Source organism: Hypomesus nipponensis, chromosome 15 (assembly GCF_054491055.1).
Source record: "Hypomesus nipponensis isolate SF chromosome 15, ASM5449105v1, whole genome shotgun sequence".
Taxonomy (NCBI): Eukaryota; Metazoa; Chordata; class Actinopteri; order Osmeriformes; family Osmeridae; genus Hypomesus; species Hypomesus nipponensis.
In genome coordinates, this window is record NC_140375.1 from 15,143,027 (window position 1) to 15,167,420 (window position 24,394).

The window sequence follows — 24,394 nt, forward strand, 5'->3', positions numbered from 1 at the left end:
GCCGATTTCATCCCTGGGATTAAACCCTGTATGCTGGGAGGTACAGGAAAAATCAATTCAATTTCATTAACTCCTGCTGATCTGGACCTAGGGTGGGGAGGGGGGAGATGAAGAGAACGGGCCCATCAATCCTGCACGGAGCTGAGCTCTGCATGCATGACTGCTGTAACCGCTCTCACACCCACGGCAGCAGAGAAGAAGCTAAAGAAAAGCCCCCCGAGCCTTTGTCGCTCCTTGGAGCACTTGACATGAACTCAAGAGGAACCCATGAGGGCTCGGGGAGGGCATGAAAAGGATGATAGGGTTCCGATTCATCTGGAGAGGGGTTGGGTTCCAACTCAGGGCTGGTGAAAATCCGGAGGTTTACGACGACACACATGCAGTCAGTCTCCGCTGCGGTGCTAAAAGCTGATGTCAAGGTATTGGATGTGTAAATCACCCCCCTCTCTGCTTTACTACCCTGCCCTGCCACACACAAGGTGGCTTACTGAAGCTCTGGACATGAGGGGGGGGGGAGCATGTGTGATCTTCAGTTGCCTCAAATTAGGGGTCTGCACTAAATGCATTTACCCCACACATAAATTAAAGCTGTTTTAATTACAGATGGTGGGTCTAATTTTAGCTTAGCTTTTAGGGGGCAGGAAGGGGAGGGGGGTTGCCCTGGCGTCTGTCTCTGAAGAGATACGGTGCTGCTGCACTAATCCTGGAGAACACCACCATGGAGCAGAGGGGGCTGGAGAGTGCCACAAAGTTGGCCGCTCAGGACAACGTCAAAAAAACGACCGAAAGCACGAGAAAGACAGTCATGTCCCTCCTTAAACCACTGCTGATGTCCCTTCACAGTCTCAAAAAGAAAAGTTGTCTCCTGAAACTCAAATCTCACTGGAGGTATGTGAAAGCCTCTAACCAGCTCCTGGCTAATCTCAGGTACTCGGTGGCAGAATATCTGACAGATGGATGAGTGTAGGTTGATCATTTTAATCCTGAGTCGAGAGAAACGCATGAATACAATTCCCTGCCTGGAGGATAAAGCCGTGGTGCTTACAGTGTCTGCTGCCGGAACAATCAGCTTCTTGCACACTGAAAAGTTCAAGTGCTGCTCTACGTTTTGGAGAGACTATACTAGCTCAAAAAGACTTAAAGAACAAATATATGATTTGATATCGTTATTTTAAGAGTTGAGTTGCCTAGTTACGCCGTCGCAAGTCATCAAGAGTGAGGTAACCACTGACGAGAGGCATTTCACCAAGACATCTTCACCTCGCGAAAGAGCCCAGAAAAGCAGCCCATTCATCACTTGATGACATGATGAGTGTTTGGTGAAATACATTCTCAACCAAGCCTTAAGTCAACAGCTATAAACCAAGCCCATTGATAACACACAGGGGAGAGGGAGAGTGATTAATACGCCCCAGGCCAAGGATTCAGCTCCATCCACACATATTCCCTGAACATAATCTTCCTCTTGGCTCCCATTTTTATGTGTTGAGTTTTAAAATCCCTGCGTACAACTCTCCCCAGAAGCCAAAAGAGGAGCTCCTCTTCAAGACCAAGATCTGAAAATCACAGCAGCACATCAATCACCAGCCACTTAGTCCAGTCTTTGCACTGGGGTTTGCTGGAAGGATCTACACTACCTATGAAACACGTGAGCGACATCATTTAGCCACTAACCAAATTCAAATGTGTCCTGGATCCCTGTTCTGATTTACCTGTGAACTGACATCACAGACCACATTTTACAGTCATTTACTCTTTCCATTGGTTCAGTACACTCTTTAGCGAGTCCATTATTTGTGTGCTTGCTGAGGCACAGGAAGAGATGTGCTCAGCTGTTTGGATGACCCTCCCCCATGGGATAGGGCTGTACTCATCACATATCTCTGATACTCATCACAGTGACTGTCATTCCTAGGGTTAACCGGCAGGGAGGACATGAATCATAAGCAAGTGTTTTCTACAGAAAGTATTTTCCACAGAAACAGGAAGAAGAACAATGGTGAAATGCCAAATTCACGTATCCTTCTCCCACAATCTAACGCACTTCTCTGGTGGAGGGCCTGGTCATTTAAAAGCAAGGCAACTCACAACAGAAGCGGTCAAGAATTATGTGGACAACAATGCCAAGCAGCCAGGCTCCCAGGACCACATTAGCATTGCTAATCCAGAGAGCGGGTGACTAAAGACGGATTACCTTTCCAGCACCACGCTCCCTCTCCCCTCTCTCCAGGGCAGCAGGTGGGCTGGACAGATAATCCCAGCAACCAATAACGTCTCATGGACAACTTCTATTTTGATTAGCCTTCATCTGTTCCTCCTCTGCAGACAGTGCTATGCGCTGGCAGGTTGCTGATGTTAACCAAGTCAGCCTTGTGGGACTTAAAGGGCAACCCTATCAGCCTTATGTAATTCTGAGAGTCAACATCTTTAACACAACCATATAGGTCCTAGTTAACGTCTTGCTTCGTCTGACAACCACACATCATGTCTGGAAGGGAAACACACACACAAGTTACAATGCTTCCAGTCTGACTAAAGGCACATGGCTAAGAAATGACAAATTGTGCAATCAGCTATTCTTAGTCGGCTTTCCATTCTACACACCCGGCCATGTTGGGCAGCGCCATGTTTTTTACTGAGTGATTCAGCTTTTACAGACTGATTCACTACGGCAGGCCTTCGGCTTCATGTTGAATGCTCGTGATCACCATCAAAAGCTTTCACGCGTCTACGAGGGCCTATTGTGGGGCTGTATTTGCGTCAGCTCCGGGTACAACAATGGGCACTAGAAACGTTTTCACTCATGCCCCTTCAACAGTTCTCCGGCTACACAATAGTCTGCCTGGGTACTTCTGAATGGAGAAGCGGCAAACCTTAAACGTTCTATTGAATTAAAAAGAGTAGAAGAGTCTTCTCTCTTTTAACCTTGGATAAACAGCTAATATACTGCAGTGTGGCTGCCCCACCTCGATGATTTAACTACAGTAAGGCCCAAAGAGAGTCCTGCCTGCCCCTGGAGCACAGAGCTAACTGCCTGGAAGTGCGTGCATCATAGGCGGAAATCTCAGGGGGAAGATAAATCACTGTAAACATAACTATGTGATTTCAATAATATTACTAATACGAAATGTAAGCGCTTTGCTGATTATGGACACAATGGCGCTTTTTTAATGTGCTGTGTTACAGCAGTCATTTTGGTGTCCCCCTCAGAAATTGCTCTTGAGAAAATGTCATATAATTGTCCCCTCCCAAAGTTGATAGCAGATTTTTGCCACTGGCGTGCATGTGATACCGAGTGTGTGCATGCTATGTTCATGTGTGCAGTTGTTTGGTAGGCTTCATTTTACTCCCTCCCAATGGGAACATCTGTGGAAAAATACAGTCACACCCCATGTGCTGCATAGCTTATTAATTAGAGAGCTGTTTGAGCAAGATGTCTCAATCCTACAGAAAAGACGCCAAGACGGGGACAATGCTAATGCTTTCAAAAAGCTGACAAGCCATGAGTCAGGTCGATGCGGTAAGCGAGCAAGTCAAACTGCTTGTTTATCTGGTCCCTTCATCTTGCACACAGTGAGCTGTGAAGAACATGTAGGGGCGTGATGAACTGAGAGGACACTGAGAGGTGAAGTTAATGATTTGATTCCCCGCAGATTCTCCGATCCCTAACAGTGTGACCTGCCTCCACATGAGTCACTATCGTTAGAGGAAAGCAGGGAGCGCGTGCACAACCACGCGTCCTCCATGACTCACCGACTTCCTCTCTGCCTGAAAACTGGCCAAACTTTCCGCCTCGCCTTTTTGCAAAACTTAGATTGCTTAATCAACACAACTTGCCATCAAAAGGCCTTCAGACGGTTGCCTTCATCTGGAACTATCCTCGGTGACATTATGCAATGCACAAAACAGCATTACGTAATCTACTATTTATGTCTCACCTGCATTTCCTTTGATATGACAGAAGAGAAGTTCGCCCTCCTGATTTGTCAGTAAGCTGATGTGTCGCTGTGTGGCTAAGCCGAGTACAGTACCTTACGGACGGAAACAAATTTGGAGAGGCCCGGCTTTTTGTGTCCATGGTAACTGGTACAATGTGCTACGCTACAATGTGCAGTACCCACTCCTTCACTCCAGTCACACCCCAGGGCACACCTCCTTCCTCTCTCAATCACCAAGTATCCCACTCATGCACCGGTTATGACTATGTTAGGTTGTGTGAAGTCATCTTTTCCTTTAGTTTCCTACATCGCTTCCTCACACAGATTCCCCATTCAATGATTTTCACCCCAAGATTCACCCAAAAGAAGTTATAACTGTAAATCATCTGGAACCTTTATGTTTCTCTGATGCTCACTACACTGCTGCTCAGGTCCGCTCTGAGCAATGTGCCATGATCTTCACCTCCCTCCCTGGTTCTTTGTGTGAAAGATACAACGCAGTAGACAGACACGGCTTTGTAGTCTAGCCACTGGCACACACACACACACACACACTCGATAAGGTCTGGAGCTTGTTTCCAGACATGCTGTGGCTCCCGTTCTCCTTATCAACACGTCTGGGGCCCACGTGCATTTCAGAGAGAAGTGAAAACAATCCAATGAGGAAATACAATCCTGTTCTCCTCCTCCTCCCTGCTTCCCTGCTCCTTGTCCCCCCTCCCCATCCAGCCATGCACGCAGACGGCTGGCCACCCCCGGCGCTCGGCCGCAGCTAAACCTCCGTTAAGAGGATGCTTTTTCTTTGTGGAGTCAGGCAAGGCGCTGACGTCATCCGGTCTCCTTTGTGTCCTCACGCCTGGGCAGCAGGCTTCCTGTCGCAAGCATTCTGAAGCCCGGACAGACACTGACATAAATGTGACAGGCGTTTACAACGAGCAGGAGAAAGAGAGCGACGAGGGAGAAACCCAGAGAACAGCTAGCCATGTGGATTTACAACAAATACACGCGTCTGAGGTCCACTTGGGCTTTGCGGTCCGAGGTCAGTCTGCGTCTCTCTGGGTCTGTCGCTGGTCACACTTCATCAGGTTAACCTTGATAATCAGTGGATTTAAAAGGGTCCTGATGAAAGGTACTTTTTTTACCACCAGGATGGGCTCATCGAAATATGAAATCTCTTATTCAGGTCAGAACAATCCTGGCCATGATGGGCAGTATCAAGTCACCACACCATAAGTAATCTAGTAAAAGAATAACTATCCCCAGAGTATAATTTATATGTATAATTTACATAGAGCCCAATTTATATTAAGTCTAGGTCAAACTGAGAGAGAATGAAATAGGAAATGAATGAGAAGGTGAAAAGGACAGGGTGTGCTGCTGGAACGTTCTTCCCTCCTGAACGAGCCCAGTGAACGATGCAGCTGGTCACACATGAACCGTGTCACTTCCTCCACTTGGCCGTGTCACTTCCTCCACTTGGCTCTTTCACCAGATCAATACACCGTCTGTGCAGGGGGAGGAGGAAGTGTGTGTGTGTGTGTGGGGGGGGGGGGGGCTTTGTGGAGAGTTGACATATTTGAAACTGATCTGACAGGGAGATGCAAGGATGCCACACACACACGCTTGGTGCAACCGGTGGAGGTGAGAGTAGTTGGGCTGTTGGTTAAAGGCCTGAACCACCACAACCCTGCCTGATGGCATTAGAGGCCAGGGGCAGAGGAGGGTTGGGGAGGCCAGGAAGGAGGGCCCCCCTCCCCTCCCCCCTGGTCTTTTTCTAAATGAAGCAGCTTGGTGAAGCGGAAGGACCCGGAGTGAATAGCCGATGATCTTACCATTGACGGGGGCCCCCGCAACAATAAATGACTTTAATTTGCAGTATGTGTGTATACTTTAAGCGAGGAGCTTAACTGCTCTGCTAACACCTGTTCTCATCCATAGAGAAGCCTTTCATTGGGACAGGTGCCTCACTGGACCAAGACACCCCCTCCCCCTCCACCCTCAACACACACACACACAATCTCTGACTTCCTGCTTTCCCTTTCCCACTCGGTCCATCTCGGCCCAGCTGCTCTCTATTCAGTACCCAGACACAGATTCCTCACATGCCTGCTGCACGGCCCAGTAACCAGAAGCACTGGTCCCTTAGTGGCCTACCCCACATGACCCCCCTACCCACCCAGCCCGCCATTAACCCCATGCACGTCTCTAAACCATGGAATATTTATGTTATTCCATCTTTAGATAAGAGAAACCGTATTAAAATGAATGAGCATGAATATTTGGGAATGTGAATAATTCACATGATTAATATCTGTGGGAGTCTGAACATTTGTGTGTGCATGCGTGTGTGTGTGTGCATGCACGAAGCATGTTTGCGCTCAGTGCAGTGACCTGTGCAGAGACAGATTGGGGGAAGCCGATTGGCACAACAGGGAGCAGGGCGCAGATGCGGGCGAGCTGAGGAGGGCGACAGTGTCAAACAGCTAAGCTCAGTGCGTACCCTGGCCCTCTATACCCACCATGTCTGCACCAGGACCTTGAATCAGCCGTTACTGTCATCTACAACCCACCCTCCACACCCTCCCTGGCAGCTTCCCTCGCTTCTTACAATCCTTAAGTCTCCTTCCTCAACACAACACTGTTTGTTAACACTCAATTAAACGCGCAACCGTAAAATGTCTGGCCTCGGAGATGATGACTGTCCGTCTAATGGCAGTTAAGGAGTGAGTCAGACACCAGGAAGACAGGCGATTAGCTGTATAATAATATATTCTTACTGAACGAAGACACAGAGTCTGCTGTGGAGGGGTTGCGGCAGATTATACGTGTTGTTGGGGCAACAGACTAGGCCGAGAGGACTTGAACACGGTGTTATCTGAAGTTCTTTCACATAACATGCATACCCATGTACATGTAGGCACTGGCCATCCATGCTGGAGGCTTTGGGCCAACTGGCAGGGCTCCAGCGATAGGGCTGGGCTTAGGCAGCCTGGCCCTCGCCTGCTGCCCCAGTGAATGGCAAGGTGCTCCACTGCAGAGCTGGAATGCATCCCTTGCTCTTGTTTAGCTCGCCAGGCTGGGAGACCCGGTTCAATAGGACCTCCTATAGTCGTGGACAAGCCAGGACATGTCTCAAACATGGTCTTGGCTGCTTCGTGCAGTTTTTGTTTGCAAACTCTCCTTTTGTGGGACAGATACAATGGTGTTTTGAACTGATGTGGAGAGGGAGAGAGGGCATCAGCGCTGGAATGTGACCTGGGCATTAGACGAGGCTAGACCTTTCAATGGGGGAGAAAATCTAGCGAGGAATTTTAAGTGCTCTGCTTTTTTAAGAAGTGTGAATTTCACCACCGTATGTAGGCACTTTCACACACATCATCTTGAAATGCTTGCAATTAGCACAAATACCTTAAATCCGGAACACTTAGACTTAATGAACCATGCTCAAATCTCACACACACACACACACACACAGCTTCACAATATTTCTACGTGGCTGACCCATCTGAATGTGGGAGCTCTGCAGCTGTCTAACCATGTCAGAAGACTTTCTCTCAGAGATGTCATCTGACGCAGCTGGACCTCTGGAGGCCCTCAGCGTCCTCCTGAGGGGCCCTCGCAGTGACATCATCCTGCAGACCAGGCTCTCAACCCCCCCCACCCCCCACCCCCCTCCCCCGTCTGTAGGATGTGGGTTCTTTTGGGGGATTGCTTAACAAAAACAAGAGATTATATTAAAACTGACATCCTGAACAAGAAGACGTGTGTAATGTTAATTGAACTGATGTGTGTCTTCTCTCGTTACAGCACCTTTATCATGTCTTGTAAAACCTAAACATTTATAATCTCTGGGGGGTTTCGACACGCCAACCCTTAACCCACATTTGCACACAGGTACTTACAGAAATGCTGACAAAGCTCAAATACACTGTAAACTGTGTTTGATGGACAAAACAGAAACCTGTTATCGAGGCAATATAAATTCCATAGAGGTTGTCAGGTTTCTGGTAGGCTGTCCGACAACAACTCTGAGTATTCAACTGCAGTTTGTTGCATAAAAAAAAAGATTGTAATGGACAAATGATTCCAGCTGTTTATCTTTTGGAAAAACAATTTAGCAATGTAAAGGGCTAAAAAGAGTCCAAATGTATAGACAAGGGTCTTTAATATGCCCCCTATATGTCATAAAAGCCACTCTGTCCGTTGAATAGATGGATAAGTTGGATACAGTTGTCATTCTGCACCTGTACTTCTGTTTGAAGAGGGTTGTTTGTACTTGGCCAGGTGCTGTGTTTTGGCAGGTCAGGTTTAACGGCTGACTACAGAGCTCAGGGAGCAGTGAACTGACACACAATGGGGCCTGGTTCAAAGTCTGTGCACGTGTGAGGAAAGGTCAAGGTTCACCTGGAACACATTTATCAATGTTGTCTACTTAGGCCCTTCGGGGTTGAAAATACATGCCTATACACAAAGATATATGCGGTTAATAAGGTACTTGGAGAAAGACTATAGGTGTTATTAGTTGGACTGGTTCTGAGCAAATTCAACAGGCCCTCAGTTCCTTTTGTTGTAAGTGTCTCTCTAAAGATGCCACTCCTCTCTGTTTCCGCCTCAGTGATACTAGGCTGTTTCCAGCTCTGTCCCAGTAGTTCACTTTACATCCGCTGACAGCAGCAACCTCATCTAGCCCAAGTCTGTGAGGCCCTCCACCACCCAGGGCGAAGGCCAGGAGCCTGGGGCTTTCACTACACCCCGCCCCCCCGCCCGCCCGCCCATCCTCCCACACGCACACACCCTCCTGACGTTCCTTGGGGTCAGTCATGGGGGGGTGGGGGGTGGGGGGGGGGAGAGGACGGAGGGGAAACATCCTTCCTGGTTTTCTTCCTCCTCCCAAGATCAGGTGCAGCATGAATGCCTCAGGACACCTGTTGAGGACTGTGAGGGCTCTGTGTGGAACCAATGGGGATGGGAGAGCGGATGTACAGACAGCTATTCATCTACAACCCTTGGCACTGAGGACCTACACACACACACACACACACATACACAGGCCCAGCTGCCAGAGCGTGCCTGGCTGACACACAGCACTGGGCACCAGTACTACCGGATCTCATTCACTCCTTAAAGAGACACTCGCTCGCTGACCAGTCAAAAAGCCTCCATTCTGCATCCCATAATCAATTAAACACACAGAGGACAAAGTCTATTCATCTGCCTTTAATGAAGAGAAATGTCACTAACCCAGTTTCCTCAGACAACCTCTCTCTATCTCTCTGTCGTCGGAAACCACATCAATCATTCCCTTTTTTCTTTCTTTCCTCCGAACTCATCCCCGCTTCGCAATAAGGTCTTTGTGGACTCGTTGAAGAACCACTCTCTTTTCCAAACAGTGGAAAAAAAGGGAGAGGATGAGGTGGAAAGAGGTCAGAAAAGGCTGTGAGGATGCCCGTGATGGAGATTTAGAGGGCCCTCAGTGTTCTCCTCTCTTTCTGTGTGTGGGAGCCTTCCACAGTCCTGCATCAGCAAAACTCATAGAAAGTGTGTCAATGTCAAATGAATCATAATCCCTCCAAAAACACTCCAAACACATATTTCTCCATTTCCTGGCCTACGGGGAGGAATAATAATAATCAACCCATGGCTGATTCCCGTATTAGAATATCAGCTCTGCAGGACACCCGAGGAACACAGAAGTTACAGTGGCTCAGTGTTGAGACCCAGGAAGAAGTTAGGGAGCAGAACCAACTAATCACAGCCATGTCAAGAACAGGCAACAGCCCTGGGTTCCCACGGAGACGACACACTAGCATGTGTTGGGGACGGCTTTGGCTCACAGACACTAAGCCTGGATGGATCACTGCATGAAGTCTAGCATGTGGAGAGCACAACCATGGCTTCAGTCATCTCCAGCCCTGAATCACGGTTCTCAATAATCATTGGATCTGTTTTTGCTAACAAGGCCAGGAATTAATTGCCCGAGGTTTGCCCAAGCAGCTGGCCTTGCTGAGGAATGTGAGAGTAGATAGCAGGAGAGATAAGCCGCTGGGTGGGTCTCTGTGTTCTGTGACTCTGGGTGAGCCTCCGGGTCTAGTGTTGTATACACCCCCCCCCTCCCCCAATGCGGAAACGCAGTCCATTAGCATCACATGCTAACATGCAGACAGACATGCTACTTCTCCCGTTCTTTTCATAACAATTGCATGACTCTGCAAATCACTGAAGTCCAACTGTCAACTGAAACATTGTTTGTTCCACAGTTGGGAAAATGTATACAGAAACAGTTGATAAGAAAACCCACATACACTAGCAGATTCATACTTCTGAAACGTGGTTACATTTTCAGCCAGGAGGCAGATTGTGGTTGAGTGCAGGTATGTCCTGAAGACCCTGTTGAAGCTGTCAGAGTAAGAAGAGGATGGCAAGTCTGGGCTGGCACTAACACAGACTATCGTGGTAAAGGAACTACACTGTTACACAATGTCTACAGTACAAGTCTCAATTAAACTCCTTTAGCTTTCATACACACTGCTCAGAATCATCCATGCTCATTTAGGAAGACTTCAATGTCTACACCCTCTGTTGGCATTATTCATTAATTAAGACAATGGAAATGCACTCAGTGAACTTGGCTAGTAAAGAGGCTATTACTGGGTTGATCAATTAACTACTTTCCACTTATGGGTGTAATTAATGGAGGGGATTATGCCAAATGGCCCAAATCATCTGACAATACAGTACCGGTGTACACCACAGGTGTATTGTTGTATTGTGTTTAATAGTATATCAACCATAACATCCTACAAAGACAATTGTCAAATGCATTACAATCCAAAGTCAAATGGAAAAGAGAGAAACATTAACCATACCATATATCCAAAATAGATTTGCTGCCTTTGACATTGTCTGGTTTTGAAAAAGGTATTTTAAACCCACCTGACTCATAAACCAGTTTTTGTTGGTTCCAAGTTACTGTAGCTTAGACGTGACCTCTCGAAATCCGACAGAGAGCACTTTCTTGTCGAACACACAAAGAAGAAGAAGCCTTGAGTGGGATGTTCAGGATCAGCGGCTCATTCACTCTTCACTGGGAATGAAAACCCAGACAGGAAGCTCCGAGGTGAGTTGGACAAAACGCCTAGTCATCGATCAGAAATAGTCTTCTTCATTCGCCCTCGTTTTAGACTGCCTGTACTGACTCCATTCGGAAGCTCAGTACATTCTGGTGAATTCTGATCATTCTGGAGCTCATTACAGTGGCTAATCTAGGGCCTTGAATTAATTAAGCATTTAGGCTACAGTATAATACTTGTTTGCTTTGAGTGCATATCAACTTTTCTTGGATATGGAACCACAAAGTTGAAAAAAGCAAAAACTCTCTTTCTGTATAATGTAAAGCTGGCTCTATGACAGGGGAGCACTTATCTGCCTGGACCAGACCATCAACATCAGACAGGTTTACAGTGTGCAACTGGAAGAGCCTTTCTTGCATTGCCTAAATCGGTGTGGAGGAGAAGATAAGACGACCATGTGTGAAGGCAGAGTCCACTTCTGGTCATCTCTGGTGAGTGAAAGTGAAGACAAACTGAAACATCTTTAAAACTTTAAAAAACAAACAGGCTGCCCATCGTCTTTTCAAGCGGATGCACAAAATACATTTTCTTCCCAGGTTATGGCGAAAGGGTACGACGATCTAAGTGATTTCTTTACAGTTCCTCATGCACCACAAGCACGGTCTAATGAGCCTTGGAGAATTTTTAACAGGGCAGACCAGAGGCTGGAGTGATGAGGGGGGAGGCTGAAGAGCCTCACATATGACTGTCTGAGGAACACAGCCTCTGAGTGAAAGGTCCCCTCTTCTTTCAGCACCCTGGAGCCCTCATTTCAACAGAGAGATCGCTTTAATCCCTCCTCCGAGGCAGTCCCAATGCCTCTGTTACCCTCCCTCCCCTTGACCCAAAACCCAGGCACACAGCCTAAGGGCAAAAAAGCCGACAGGGCACGGGGAGTGGGTCCCCTCTGCCTGGGTGAAAACACACACACACACACACGTTAACACGCATGCACGCACACACATGTGTACAGTCAGTATATACCCTGGGCATATTCATATACGGGAACAAGCACATACAGTTGTTGCATCTTGGGCTACCCAGGACCGCACATTGAGATAATTGTTTGCATGTGATGCCAATGTCTGGAAAATTCAAGGCGCTAAAACTTCAAATCATCACAACCAGACTGATCACAACTTTTTAGATCTACACGATCAGATCGTAACACGTTAGGAATTTCATCATCATCATTATCTTAGTTTCTTAGACCTTCAATGTTTACAAAGGAAATCTCAAGATCAAAGACGGTTGTTTAAGATAGTTACTGTGCCATAGCCTACTAAGAGATGTTTGTTTGCCCGTTGGGTCAATTTGAATTTAATTATGGAAAATCGATATGGATTTACATATGAGGAACATAACAAAGGTGCCTCTGATGACTGGTTCATGAACTTGATTTGAAATTAGATTAAACCAGGGAGTCTATAACAGTGTCAGTCAAAGGGGAAAAGCTTAACGTATAATTTGTTAAGTTCAAATATGTGATAATACAACCATAACTGCATTCTTCGTGTTTCCTGTCTGATGATTAACCTGCGAGGGTAAAGGGCACACCTACCTACAGATACTCTATTTATTGTTGTCTTACCGAAACTGGTCATGGATGTATTGCAGTTTCTGTCATCCTCCACCGGCTGTTTTACCTCTGTCATTCATCAGTGAGTCCGTTTACCTGCATGTTTAATCTCCCCACGTATCTGTCTTTTTCACAAACAATCGTCTTACCTTAAAAATTCTTGCAGACATGTGTCACAAAATCGGTGGCCACAGGTAGAGACTTGAACAGGCTCGCGCATTGCTTTACTGCACAAGGGACATTGAAAGCGTCTCTTCGGTTTCTCCAGAAACTTGTAATCAAACCCCGGCATTGCTGCTTGATCCGCAGATGTAAGATACAGGTAAAAGTGTCTTTACTCAATGTCCGTGTTTTCAATGTAGGGTATAATGCACTACTACGGATGTTGATGGCCGCCCTCAGCGCGACGCTCTGCTCTTCATGTTCGTTCTGCTACCGATCGGCGAGACTAGGGTTTTGACCGTATTCAGCTTCTTCTCTTCGTCTGGGTGACTGAGTGCATGGAAACAAAAGGAAGCTTCGACTGTCCAACCGTTGTGACAAATATAAACGGACGACAGAAATGATCGACAATCCCCTATTTCTTAGGTCTAGCCAAATACGGTGATATTTTGTCTTAAGTTCTGGTTCCCTCTGCTCTGTACTAGCACGACTGACAGGCAGCAGACAATGCTTTCATCCCATCTGTTTAGGTATATCTATAACCCCGCCTACTGCTTGCAGGAGGAGTCAAATGTGAAATACCAGTCTTCCGTATGCCTCTTTCTGCCCTGGGTCAATATCCCGACAAATACAGCTGCATATCTTTTCTTTGATTTATTAGGTGTCTGTTATTTAGCTTTCATGCGACAAGGGGATATTTTAAACAGTCAAGGACGTAAGCAAATAAACTCAGGAAAAATCCCAGACTCTGACAAACAATATTCATGGTTGTAATGGGATTTTATATGTAATTAACCATCTTATACCTGATCTAGTATTTTTTTTTTTTTACAATTAAATCCATATATTATTTGACTACATGGATCTTGGACCATGATCTACAATTAGAGGCAGGCGCCCTCTAGTGGCGACAACGGTTTGAACCAAACAAAGAAGTCAGATGACATGCAAAGATGTACAAATAAACTGGACTATAAAACAAATATATCTATCGACAAATGAGGAGGCTTCGACAGTTGGGTTTGAAACTTGGATAGAAAAGTGCTCTCTGCTAACCAAAGCGAGTCTCTACATTCACTGAATCCTCAGCCAACTCATTGCCACAACATTACATCATCACACAAAAGCAGCGAGGCTTGGGAACAAGAAATACGATACTTGCAATACTTACAAATGAGCACAAGCAATACCGTTTCAAATGATCCTACAAAACACATAGAAAAATAGCAATGACTGTAGAATTATAATATAATACAAGCCGTAATTACAATAGGCAGTTATGTTGCTACTTATAATTAATATTTGTAATATTGAATAAGTATATGATTACTTTAGCAGGCTTCTGAGGGCCAGGCTTTCTGGCATCCTTTGATTAATTAAATGAGTCAGTCATTAAGTCGAGGTTCGAATTACTGGGGGGGGGGGGGGAGGTGGGGGGCTGGGGGGGCTTGACCCCCGGGGGTCAATACATTTATATATCGTTCTTACCTGTAATCGTAAATATTACTTTACACCCTGGAGACCCTCCCTATTATCATTGTATAATTTGCACTCTGCATAACATGTCAGTCATAAAACTAGTTTTCAACACATTGTTTTGTCTCCTTCAGTGCTGGGTCACTAGCTACCAAACCAGTCTTACTTCCTTATAGATGTTTGTTTTTTTACCATGCTAACCTTGCTTGTAAGAAAGGACAGTGTGTTGGAACATGTCAACTTCCAAATGAATTCCTGCAAACCTGATTGCAGTTGGATTACTTGAAATGTCCAGCACTTCTGAAAACCTGAAGAAATTGTGAGTTCTGACATTGGACATATATGACATCTGTAAATTTCCTTTGTAACTCTGTTCCATTTCCAGACAACTGCTTTAATCGTTGGAAACACGCTTGGGGAAATGATAGAGTAACTAGAATTCAGTTGGATGTGCTGTGGACTGAGGAGAAATCCTTCAACTGCTGTGTAGATGGGCCTCTGAGAGAGGTAATTCAGAGGAAGCTGTCCTTCACCTCGCAAAACTGTGGCGTCTCATGTGACAGCCATGAAGGGTCGGGGGGAGAGAGGGGGAGAGGGACACAGTCATCTGGGCTCCTCTAGTAAGGCTGAAAAAGAGAGAGAGACAGGTAATCAGATTATGTATCAACATATCACTTAAAGCAGCACCAAAAGCAAGCTCGGAATAAAATTACATGGAAGTGGCTGACATTCAATTTCCATCTACACTATTTTATGGATTACATCAAACCCACAACTGTATTTAATGAGTACAGGCTACGGGGATTACCGTTTACAGATTAGGCCTGTCAGGACTGATGCACTCATCCCAGGGCATATCATATTCAACCAAAGCTTTCATCTAGTACAGATGAAATGACCTCTACTGAAGGGCAGACTGCCTTCCATGATGTTTCTCAGGTCACATGGTGCAGGTCATCAGTACTCTGAAACACTGGCATAACTGGGTCCCTTCCAAGGATCACAGATATCTCCCATACTGATAAGATTGTCTTGCAATTTAATTTTTACTAAATCTGCATCTATTTCAAATGATGCGGTCGGTAGGGCGGGGCTTTAATCCAACCATCCGTTCAATAGATATCGTTGTAAAGCAGAGTAGTAACGCTGCCGTTTAGAAAAATACTATAATCATTGTCTGAAATGTGCCTCCTCTCGTTACACTAGGGGCACTGCTCAGCAGCCTCTATGTTGACCCGCGCATGGCATTCAGGCAATCCGAGATTGATATCAAACAAGGAAGATGACTGTCAGAGTAAACTACGACCTGGGAAAGGTAGCTGAAGAGCGTGTTTGCGTCTGAGACATGAGAGTCAGACGTCTGTTGGTTAGAGGCTCACAGAGAAAGCTCCGGTACGCAACGAAAGAAGAAAAAAAGAAGACAAGGGCTCTTTTCTTGTTCATTTCATTGCCTGTAGAGAGCCAGGAACAACAGATTGCCTCATCCCCAGTTAATTAGCTGCTGTTAGCAGACAGCCCTCAGGCTATGAAAGATACAATGAGGCTGAGACTTGGTCACTTCTGAATTGACTGCGTGAGGCAAAGCTACAGATAAATCTGCATTGTAGGGTTAATTATCTGCCTTTTTGTACAAATGCCCTCTTTCAGACTCTTTATCCTACACAAGGAAACATCTCTGTAAGCATCATCAAAGGGGATCTTACACTTTGCTTCATGGATTAGTGACTGCTGTTATATTTCACCACACATACAGCACACACAGCAATTTCACAGCAGCTGTTAACAAAAGGTAATGGCTAAAATATTACGTTTCACCGCCAGCAGAGTGTTGCCATGACAACAGGCCACCGATGTCACCGTGAACTGGTGGCTCTCATCGAGCTGCACAGGCTTCGGTATCCCAGAATCCTCTTCCTTCCTTCCAAGACGTCCGCGGGCCCCCTTTCCCCAGGTGTACACCTCCCCCTCTGTCAGAAGGACACAGGTCAACACAGGTCAACACAGGTCAACACAGCTACCAATACCTCCCCGCACCAACGAGTCATTAATCCACACAGTTCTTAGACTGATAGCCCTAGTCCTGCCCAGGCGCCATAATAGCTTCATCCCCACCAAGCTGAACAAAGCCAGCCCTAAACAATGAAGCTCCACAGAGGTGGCTGCCTGCTATCTCCCAACAGGGGTCAAGCTGATCTTTGACACGTTTGGCTTTATTGTCTCATTCTTTATTGTCTCAGTCATCCCTTTCCACGTACATCTCTTTCTCGTGTGCATCGGTTGGAGTTTTAATGCACCCTTTGGTTGCCGCTCTCTCACCTGCTCCGATGGCTAACGTGAAGGCGTCGCCGCAGGCTGCCATGGCGATGCGCTGCAGTCCTGGTATGGGATAGGGCACGCGGCTGGCACGGCGAGAGCTACAGCCCAGCTGACCATGTTGGTTACTGCCAAAGGTAAAACACTGCCCCCTATCTGTGCACACCGGAACAGGACGCCACGACGCCCAAGCAGAGAATGAAGAGCATTGTTCTGTGTGCGCTCGATTGTGTAACAGTCAGAATTGACAGACAGGGTGGATCACCTTACAGAGATTATTAGTCTCTTATTAGAAACTGAAACCGTGATTGGAATCTGTGTGAACGGTGGCCTGACAGACAGGCACAGAACGAGAGATTAGGAAAATAAATGTACCTGTGACAGCGACAGAGTGGGCGGTTCCGATGTCGATGTAAGCGATCTTCTCCACGTTCAGGGGAGCTGACTGGACTGCGGTGAAGGAGTGGATCTCCTCTACTTGGTCAGAGGAAGCTGGCTCATCACTGGCCGTGATCTTGTCCAATCCAAGTTTATTGAACCTAATAACAAACACAACATACTTAATGTAGCCCACTGGAATCGGAACAGCCTGCATTTCATTATATACACTGTGATGAACAATGTAACAACTGTATTACAACACTTTTTCTAGTGTAACAGTGGTAAGTCAAAGGACAATGTGGGAAATGCTGATTCCTTATAGATACGTTGTGGTAAACTCTGCTGGTAAACCACAGTCCCGATCAAGTCTAGGGGAGTTGTTCTGAGAGCAAGAAATGTTCAAGATACCGCAAACACACTGCAGTGTGTGGAGCAACAGGAAGAAGTCCTGACCACAGGTATTTAAGTTTCCCCTCAGCTCTAAGCCTTCGTGTGTTCATTCCTCTCTCCCCCTCCCCCCCGCCTGGGATACAGAGCTTTGTATCCTGCCCACAGCACCGCTGAGTGATGGGTTGACAACGACAGAGAGAGTTTGTCATCGTGAGAGAATGCTGCCTCACTGGATCTGGGCCTGGAAGATAATGCTAACCGCCTCCATAAATTCAAACACTGACTCAACTAAGTATGTCAGAGAAAAGCGAGGCTAGGCAGCATATTAGAGCAGGAGATGTTGAGTAGTGTTGTTTACCTGAGTGCAAGTTAAGCTCTGTAGATTGTCACATGCAATATTTATTGTCTCTTTAGGGTGCACAGATGTGCAGTTTCACCACACTTTCTGTAAATAAGAGTGTTAATTATCTTCTAAACTGATGAAAAGACAAGTCGATGCTTAGGCAGAGAACATAAATACATTTCGATCGTAAAACTCATTGCCCGTGTAAACAGACACTTGTGTCGATGCCAGATAAGGTTGGTTTAAGGATGTACTTCTAAATGGTACCTGTTGCTGCCACAGGCCAGAATGTCGTGCTGGGCGCTGATGATCATGGAACAGTCTACCCCACAAAGCACCTTGTGGGCCTCGAACCCAGCCGGTACACACACTTGCTGGGGAGAGTTGTGGGAGTCCTGGGTGCCGAGGCCAAGGCGACCTGTCACAAAGGACACACATTTTATGCCGCGAGGCGTTTAGGGTGAAGTGCCTTGCCCAAGGACACAACGTAATTTTGCACGGCCGGGAATTGAACCGGCAACCTTCTAATTAATAGCCCGATTCCCTAACCACTAATCCATCTGAACCCCTCCAGGGGGGACAGACATCCAACTGAGAGGCTGAAACGTCTCTCCGGCATTGCTGTCACATGACGACAGTGAGGAATTTGAGAAGAGAGAAAAATACTTGTTGTTCATTTACCATTGTCTCCTCTTCCCCAGGAAAATACCTCTCTCTCATTGGTCACGGCCAGAACATGGGAGGCCCCACACGACACCTGCATCAGCTCATACCCCAGCAAGGCCTCCACGATCTTGGGCTGAACACAACAACATCACCAGGCCTCACAACACTCATCTCCACTATTTATAGCCTTGGATTAATGGATTATAACATATTCAATAGTGCTTTGCTCGCCAAAGTGAGTAATAATCACTCCTATCAATGAAGAGGGATCCAACTCCTTAAATGAAAACGACATTCACCTGTGTGACATCATTAAAATTCCCATGGCCGAGACATCCATTGCTTCCACTTCCGAACGTCATAATAATGCCTCGATCTGCAAATAGACAATTAACAGAGTTGATGAATATGGCACAAATATGAGCTGGACTGGGTTGTAGACAGACTTTCTCACTATGGTGAAGAGAGCTTCTTTATTTCTGTGTTATCTGCATGTGGTGTTGGACTAATGGCAGCTACGTCCGTCATGGTGACATTGTGGTGTGTCTTCATCGTTTGAGCATCTTAAGTAATGCCTAGCCAGCAATACAGAAAACAGGTTTAACAGGGAGGACAAACGCAGATTAATGGGTTTGTTCCACTAGTGTAGGAGAGGAGGCCATTACATCCACAAAGGCAGATACTGCTCTGGTGTTTATGTGGGGGCAGTGTAGAGCAGTAGGTGAGTCAAAAACAACCATCAAAACCCCATAATTAGGCTGACCTGACAGCAACGCCGGGTCTGCGACAGCAACCTGAGGTGGCACCTACCTGTCATACATGTGGTGAAGAGATCTCCGCAGGACACAGACTTGATGGTGACACCAGACTGACCCTCCAGGAAACGAGAGATGAACTGGGTCTGCATCTGCTCCACAGCACCGGGCAGGCAGGGCTCCCCTGACCCCACTGACGGAGCCTAGTCACAGAACATCAGAACAACAGAACAACAGAACATCACATCAGATCAGAACATCAGATCAGAACATCAGAACATCAGATCAGAACATCAGATCATCAGATCAGAACATCAGATCAGAACATCAGAACATCAGATCAGAACATCAGAACATCAGAACATCAGATCATCAGATCAGAACATCAGATCAGAACATCAGAACATCAGAACATCAGATCATAACATCAGAACACCAGAACATCAGATCATCAGATCACAACATCAGATCATCAGATCAGAACATCAGAACATCAGATCAGAACATCTGGCTAGAAGATGGGAAAGCACCTCCTGAGAGACATTACCATTACTCAAACCAAACCCCTTATCTTACATGGAATCATTTCAAATGAACAAAGAATAATTGTACAAGGTGGAGGATTTTCCGTGAAGATATAATCAAGAAAACTAGCTATATTTAGAAAGGAAGACACACAGTCAGACAAACAGACACACAGACTGACAGGCAGGCAAACAGGCAGACAGACAGTCAGAAAGGCAGGCAGACAGGCAGACAGACAGGCAGACAGACAGGCAGACAGACAGGCTAGCAGAAAGACAGGCAGACAGACAGACAGGCAGACAGGCAGGCAAGCAGAAAGACAGACAGACAGACAGACAGACAGACAGACAGGTAAACACGCAGACCTCCCAGGTGATGAGTCGGCCTGACTTGGTGACCCCCATCTTCTGGGTCCGCCCCAGGGACACCTGCAGGACCTCTGTGTTCAGCATGGGCAGCCGCAGAGGCGCTGAGATCCCACTGCCCCAGGTGTACACCGACGACAAGGGCAGGGAGTGTACCTTCCCCAAACCCATCAGTCCATCTAGAACGCAACATAGAATGGGATACAGAAATCGTCTGTTTTTAAAGGTTGATAATGTGACATATTTAGGGATGGGAAACTGAGACTCACCTCTGGATCTGGTGTTGGTTAGTCTCCCTCCTGGTCTACCATGAGGACCTGAGTGCACACTGGACAGAGGCTTCTCAATCCTACACCAAAAACAACGTTAAGACTTCAGTCAAACTATAACATGCCTGTGTTTTAGTGATATGACTATATACAACTGTGAGTTTATGTATCTTTCTTTTTTTTTTTTTACCCTCTGTGTAATAAACATAGATATACCTGCGCATTTTGACATTGCCAATATCTGTGTAGAGGTTGAGCAGTGGTCGTATGCATATAGGGAGGGCCATGATCTCGTTGAGCTGTGGTCGTTTGGACGGGTCCAGATTGAGCATGTTGAGGATGAGCTGACGCAGCTCTGGGCTGTAGCGGTCGGAGATCGGAGCAAAGGTACCGCTCATGATCTTCAGGACTAAAGCCGGGAGGTTCTGGAAGACAAAAGAAGAGTCGATGAAAACGTGGAAAAACGTGTGATTTCTTAAATGGGTTTTCGCTTGAGGTCGGTTAGCCTACCCTTAATCTACCAAAACGAAGAATCAATTTTGCACAGAGATAAACAGATAAGAGCTTCAAAGGCTCAAGTAAAAACCATTGACAGTTAAAAACCGTCCATGAAATTAAGACTTAATTTCTCTTTGTAGTAGGGAATGCCTGTCACATACAGCAGCCTCGAAGGCTCTCTTGAGACTGGCTAACTCATAAAGCACACAACCCAGCGCCCAGATGTCGCTCTTCTGGTTATAGGGCTTCCCTTCGCACAACTCAGGGGAAATGTAGCATGGAGTCCCCACCACCTGGACAGAACAAAGAACAGACAAAAGGCTCCTTTATGGTTTTGTTTCGGTACAAAAAACGTCCGTTTTGCGACCACTCGGTTGTGCCCTTACAGTGTAAGCTTTGCTCTTGCTGACAAGTATTTTGGATATTCCAAAGTCTCCGATTTTAACGATCATCTGGTGCTTGTCGAGCAGTATGTTTTGGGTCTTCAGGTCCCTGTGCAGGATAAGCTTGTTGTGCACGTGGTAGAGGGCCAGGAGAATCTGCACAAAGAAATGTAGGATGGTGTCCTCGTCCAACAGAGAGTTGCAGCGCTTCTGAATGTAGTCCGCCAACGTTTCACCTACACCATGGAAACAGAAACACCACAGAACAACATTTATGGGTTCTTATATCACACACAGCGTCACACCTTATACAGTATCACACACAGCATCATACCTTATACAGTATATACCTTATACAGTATCACACACACTGTCACACCTTGTACAGTATCACACACAGTGTCACACCTTATACAGTATATACCTTATACAGTATCACACACAGTGTCACACCTTATACAGTATATACCTTATACAGTATCACACACAGTGTCACACCTTATACAGTATATACCTTATACAGTATCACACACAGTGTCACACCTTATACAGTATATGCCTTATACAGCTCTCCCATAGGAACTGATTTTCGGTAGACAAAGACATATTAGGATATCATGCTTGTCAACTTTGACACAATGGCTGGCATGAGATTCAGCCTGGAGATATAAAGCACTCAACTCAATGACTACTATCATCTCAGCCTGACACCGACACCAGCAGCGCTAGTGTCACACCGGATGGCGTGACAGTCGGCAACACTGTGAGATCCAACAGGGAATTTTTCCAACACAAGCAAACAAAACGTTTTGTGTCCCTGAGGGATTGGAATGAGATACAACAGCTAGTGAAGCCCTATGCCACTGCATATAGGCAGCAGTGAGAAAGCTTGTTGTGTAATGAACAATAGGATAATGCAATGTAATGGGATAGCTGATTACCTGGAGCATACTCCATAGCAATCATGAGTGCCTTGTCTTCCAAGAAGTTCTCATAGTACTCTATGATGTTTGGATGGTTTAGCAACTTCAACACTTGGCACTCGTTCTGGGCCGCGAGGCGCTCATCACGAGACATCTGCTCCACGGGGATCTCCTTCAGGATGACAAAGGCTCCGTCATTCCTCCGCCGACAGAGGTGAACTATACTGTCACAGAAGACGGGGAGAAGGGGAGGGTTGAGACAGTCTGATATTGGCACTGGGTGGGTATGTGGAGGTAGGTAAGCACCATCCCACACAAAGTTTGGGATACAATTCGTATATTTTTTTATTTTCTAATATATGAATGAGACGTGCCATGCAGTACGTATTATTGTAATGTGTTCTTAACATGTGTACTCAGTGTAGAATCCGATTTATCGAACTTTAACCAAGTCTTTACGGAACAAGAGTTAAGTACAGTTGTTAGCGCTGACTACAACATTCCGTCGGCCTACTCTTGCGCATGAGCCTGCAATGTCGGTCTTCATAATTCTAAAGTATGAGTAGAATGCGCGACTGGAACAATTGTATTCATTTCGAGCTTGAGAATGGTGCGCTATGTAGCTATCAGTGACAGTAGGCTACTTTCTACAACAAACTGTGAACCCGCTTGCAAACAAAATATTTTTGAGGAAAGTTAGTCGATGCGGCTGAATGTTTACATTCGTGACGACAATCCGAAATTCAAACACATTTAGCTATCCGGTAACTGCCGTGCAATAATAGTTAGAGATCATATCCTAAGTAAAAAGTGGGAAACTTTTGGTTTACCCAAAAGCGCCTCTTCCAACAACTTTGATTTTTTCATACTTCTCCATCTTCCGTTACCATCTATGCGCACCAGATGCGCACAAACAGTCACCATCGTCTCTAAGCAACACATCCCCCTCCTACGGAAAGCAAGAACGGCCAAAAAGTACATGTCTCGTTTTGCCAAAAGCGGTCTTTCAAAAAGATATTACACGGCAAGTGTAAGTCATTTGTCAACATCAACTCATTTAGCTGAACTTGACATATTTCAAAACCCGTGTGTGAGAGAAGAGAGAGAGGGGGGGGGGGGGGGGGGGGAATGAGCTCTGGAAAGATGTAGCAGAGGAGGGTGAGACCCATACATTGTATGACCTCATGGCTATGTTCCAAAGGTAATACTGTCTAGACTCTAGACAGAATGCAATTATGAAGCGCCTTCCCCTCAGCAAAGATAAGCAGGCGACCACATGGTTTCTGTCCTCTATACTTCCGTCTCTACTCTGCTGTTGGGAAAAGCAAAGTCATTGTCCTCAGATAAGACCCTATCTGATTTTGAATGCATCAACTGCACATTACAGACATCATTATGCATAATGACACCCCACTCAAATTTATTACCATAATACAACACTGTGGTGGACTATATTTCACAGCATGGCATTGGTTCGTGCATTGAGATTATGTCAACACAGGAACACAAGAAATCAAACGCATACATTGTTTGATAATAAGCCTGTTGTTCTTGAGACAGTAGTTCTTGTAGTGTTGTACCTTATTTTGTGTATGTGGTAACTTGGTTTGTTTGAGTTGTGCCAACCAGGTCAGCACCATGGACAGCTCTTCACCCACGTGTGTTAAGTGCTGGCACATCATTTACATAACATTTATTCATTTAACAGACGCTCTTATCCAGAGCGACTTACAGTAAGTACAGGGACATTCACCTTGAGGCAATTAGGGTGAAGTGCCTTGCCCATGGACAAGACTCCCCATCAGAACCAGGGTCTCGATGGCCCCTAAGCTGAAGTGGAGCACCGTACTGTGTTGTTGAGAAATGTTTGGTGTGCTCGCAATAAACATATTGACCTTTAAGACAAAGAAGTGCATTGTCTTTGACAGGAAGATGGAATGTATGACTACTACAAGTAGCTAGTAGTTGACCTTAGTGAACTCCACAATAGAACTTCCTGTCACGCCACTAGAACCAGCTTGGTGACATATTTATCCTTTTCAGTGTTTATTGTTTTCTTTTCACACTGAGGGAAAACAACTCAGATCTATCACCAGGTAGGATAGTCAGTCACCAGGAATGTGCTGAGGTAAGTAGCTCACTGAAATAATATATGAAAAAGGTATGCGCCTGTTGCGAAGGCAGAGCTGCTTGAGGTTGTAAATCTACAAGTGACTCATTGTGCGCTCTCATAAAACCACCAGTAGAACATTGTCTCAGACTGTCACTTTGGAAAGATGCTTCTACCCAGGCTCTGTCTTACACTGGGCACTGTCAACT

At 46.0% G+C, this 24,394-nt stretch overlaps 2 protein-coding genes across 5 annotated transcripts in view; both read right to left on the reverse strand.

Annotated features, from left to right (window-relative positions):
* traf4a (tnf receptor-associated factor 4a) overlaps positions 1–13,294 on the reverse strand; it is a 28,922-nt gene extending 15,628 nt beyond the window's left edge. The window contains exon 1 of the mRNA XM_084674450.1: positions 12,776–13,294. Within this exon, the coding sequence (XP_084530576.1) occupies positions 12,776–12,918 (143 nt within the window). The 5' untranslated portion in view covers positions 12,919–13,294. The remainder of the gene's footprint in view (positions 1–12,775) is intronic.
* Positions 13,295–14,220: 926 nt separating this feature from the next.
* nek8 (NIMA-related kinase 8) lies at positions 14,221–23,022 on the reverse strand. 4 transcript variants are annotated; one of them, XM_084674453.1, is made up of 15 exons: positions 22,906–23,022; positions 22,094–22,247; positions 21,156–21,388; positions 20,931–21,062; positions 20,488–20,696; positions 20,272–20,351; positions 20,003–20,181; positions 19,168–19,315; positions 18,657–18,733; positions 18,373–18,490; positions 17,959–18,109; positions 16,953–17,116; positions 16,581–16,733; positions 16,073–16,231; positions 14,221–14,890 (listed from the first exon to the last, which is right to left on the reverse strand). In XM_084674453.1, the coding sequence occupies exons 2-15, from the start codon at positions 22,227–22,229 to the stop codon at positions 14,868–14,870; spliced, it is 1,962 nt and encodes a 653-aa protein (XP_084530579.1). In that variant the 5' UTR covers positions 22,230–22,247; positions 22,906–23,022; the 3' UTR covers positions 14,221–14,867. The 4 variants fall into 4 exon arrangements, with proteins under 4 accessions (XP_084530579.1, XP_084530578.1, XP_084530577.1 ...); XM_084674452.1 differs by having other exon boundaries at positions 22,094–22,299; XM_084674451.1 differs by having other exon boundaries at positions 22,094–22,294; positions 22,906–23,014.
* Positions 23,023–24,394: the final 1,372 nt, after the last annotated feature.

Coding starts and splice junctions, on each gene's coding strand:
- nek8 (XM_084674451.1), bottom strand. CDS start 22,999: ATGGTGACTGTTTGTGCGCATCTGGTGCGCATAGATGGTAACGGAAGA. Junction 20,352..20,487: donor GGCAATGTCAAAATGCGCAG/GTATATCTATGT, acceptor TTTTTGGTGTAG/GATTGAGAAGCCTCTGTCCA. Junction 16,232..16,580: donor CACGTTAGCCATCGGAGCAG/GTGAGAGAGCGG, acceptor TCCTTCTGACAG/AGGGGGAGGTGTACACCTGG.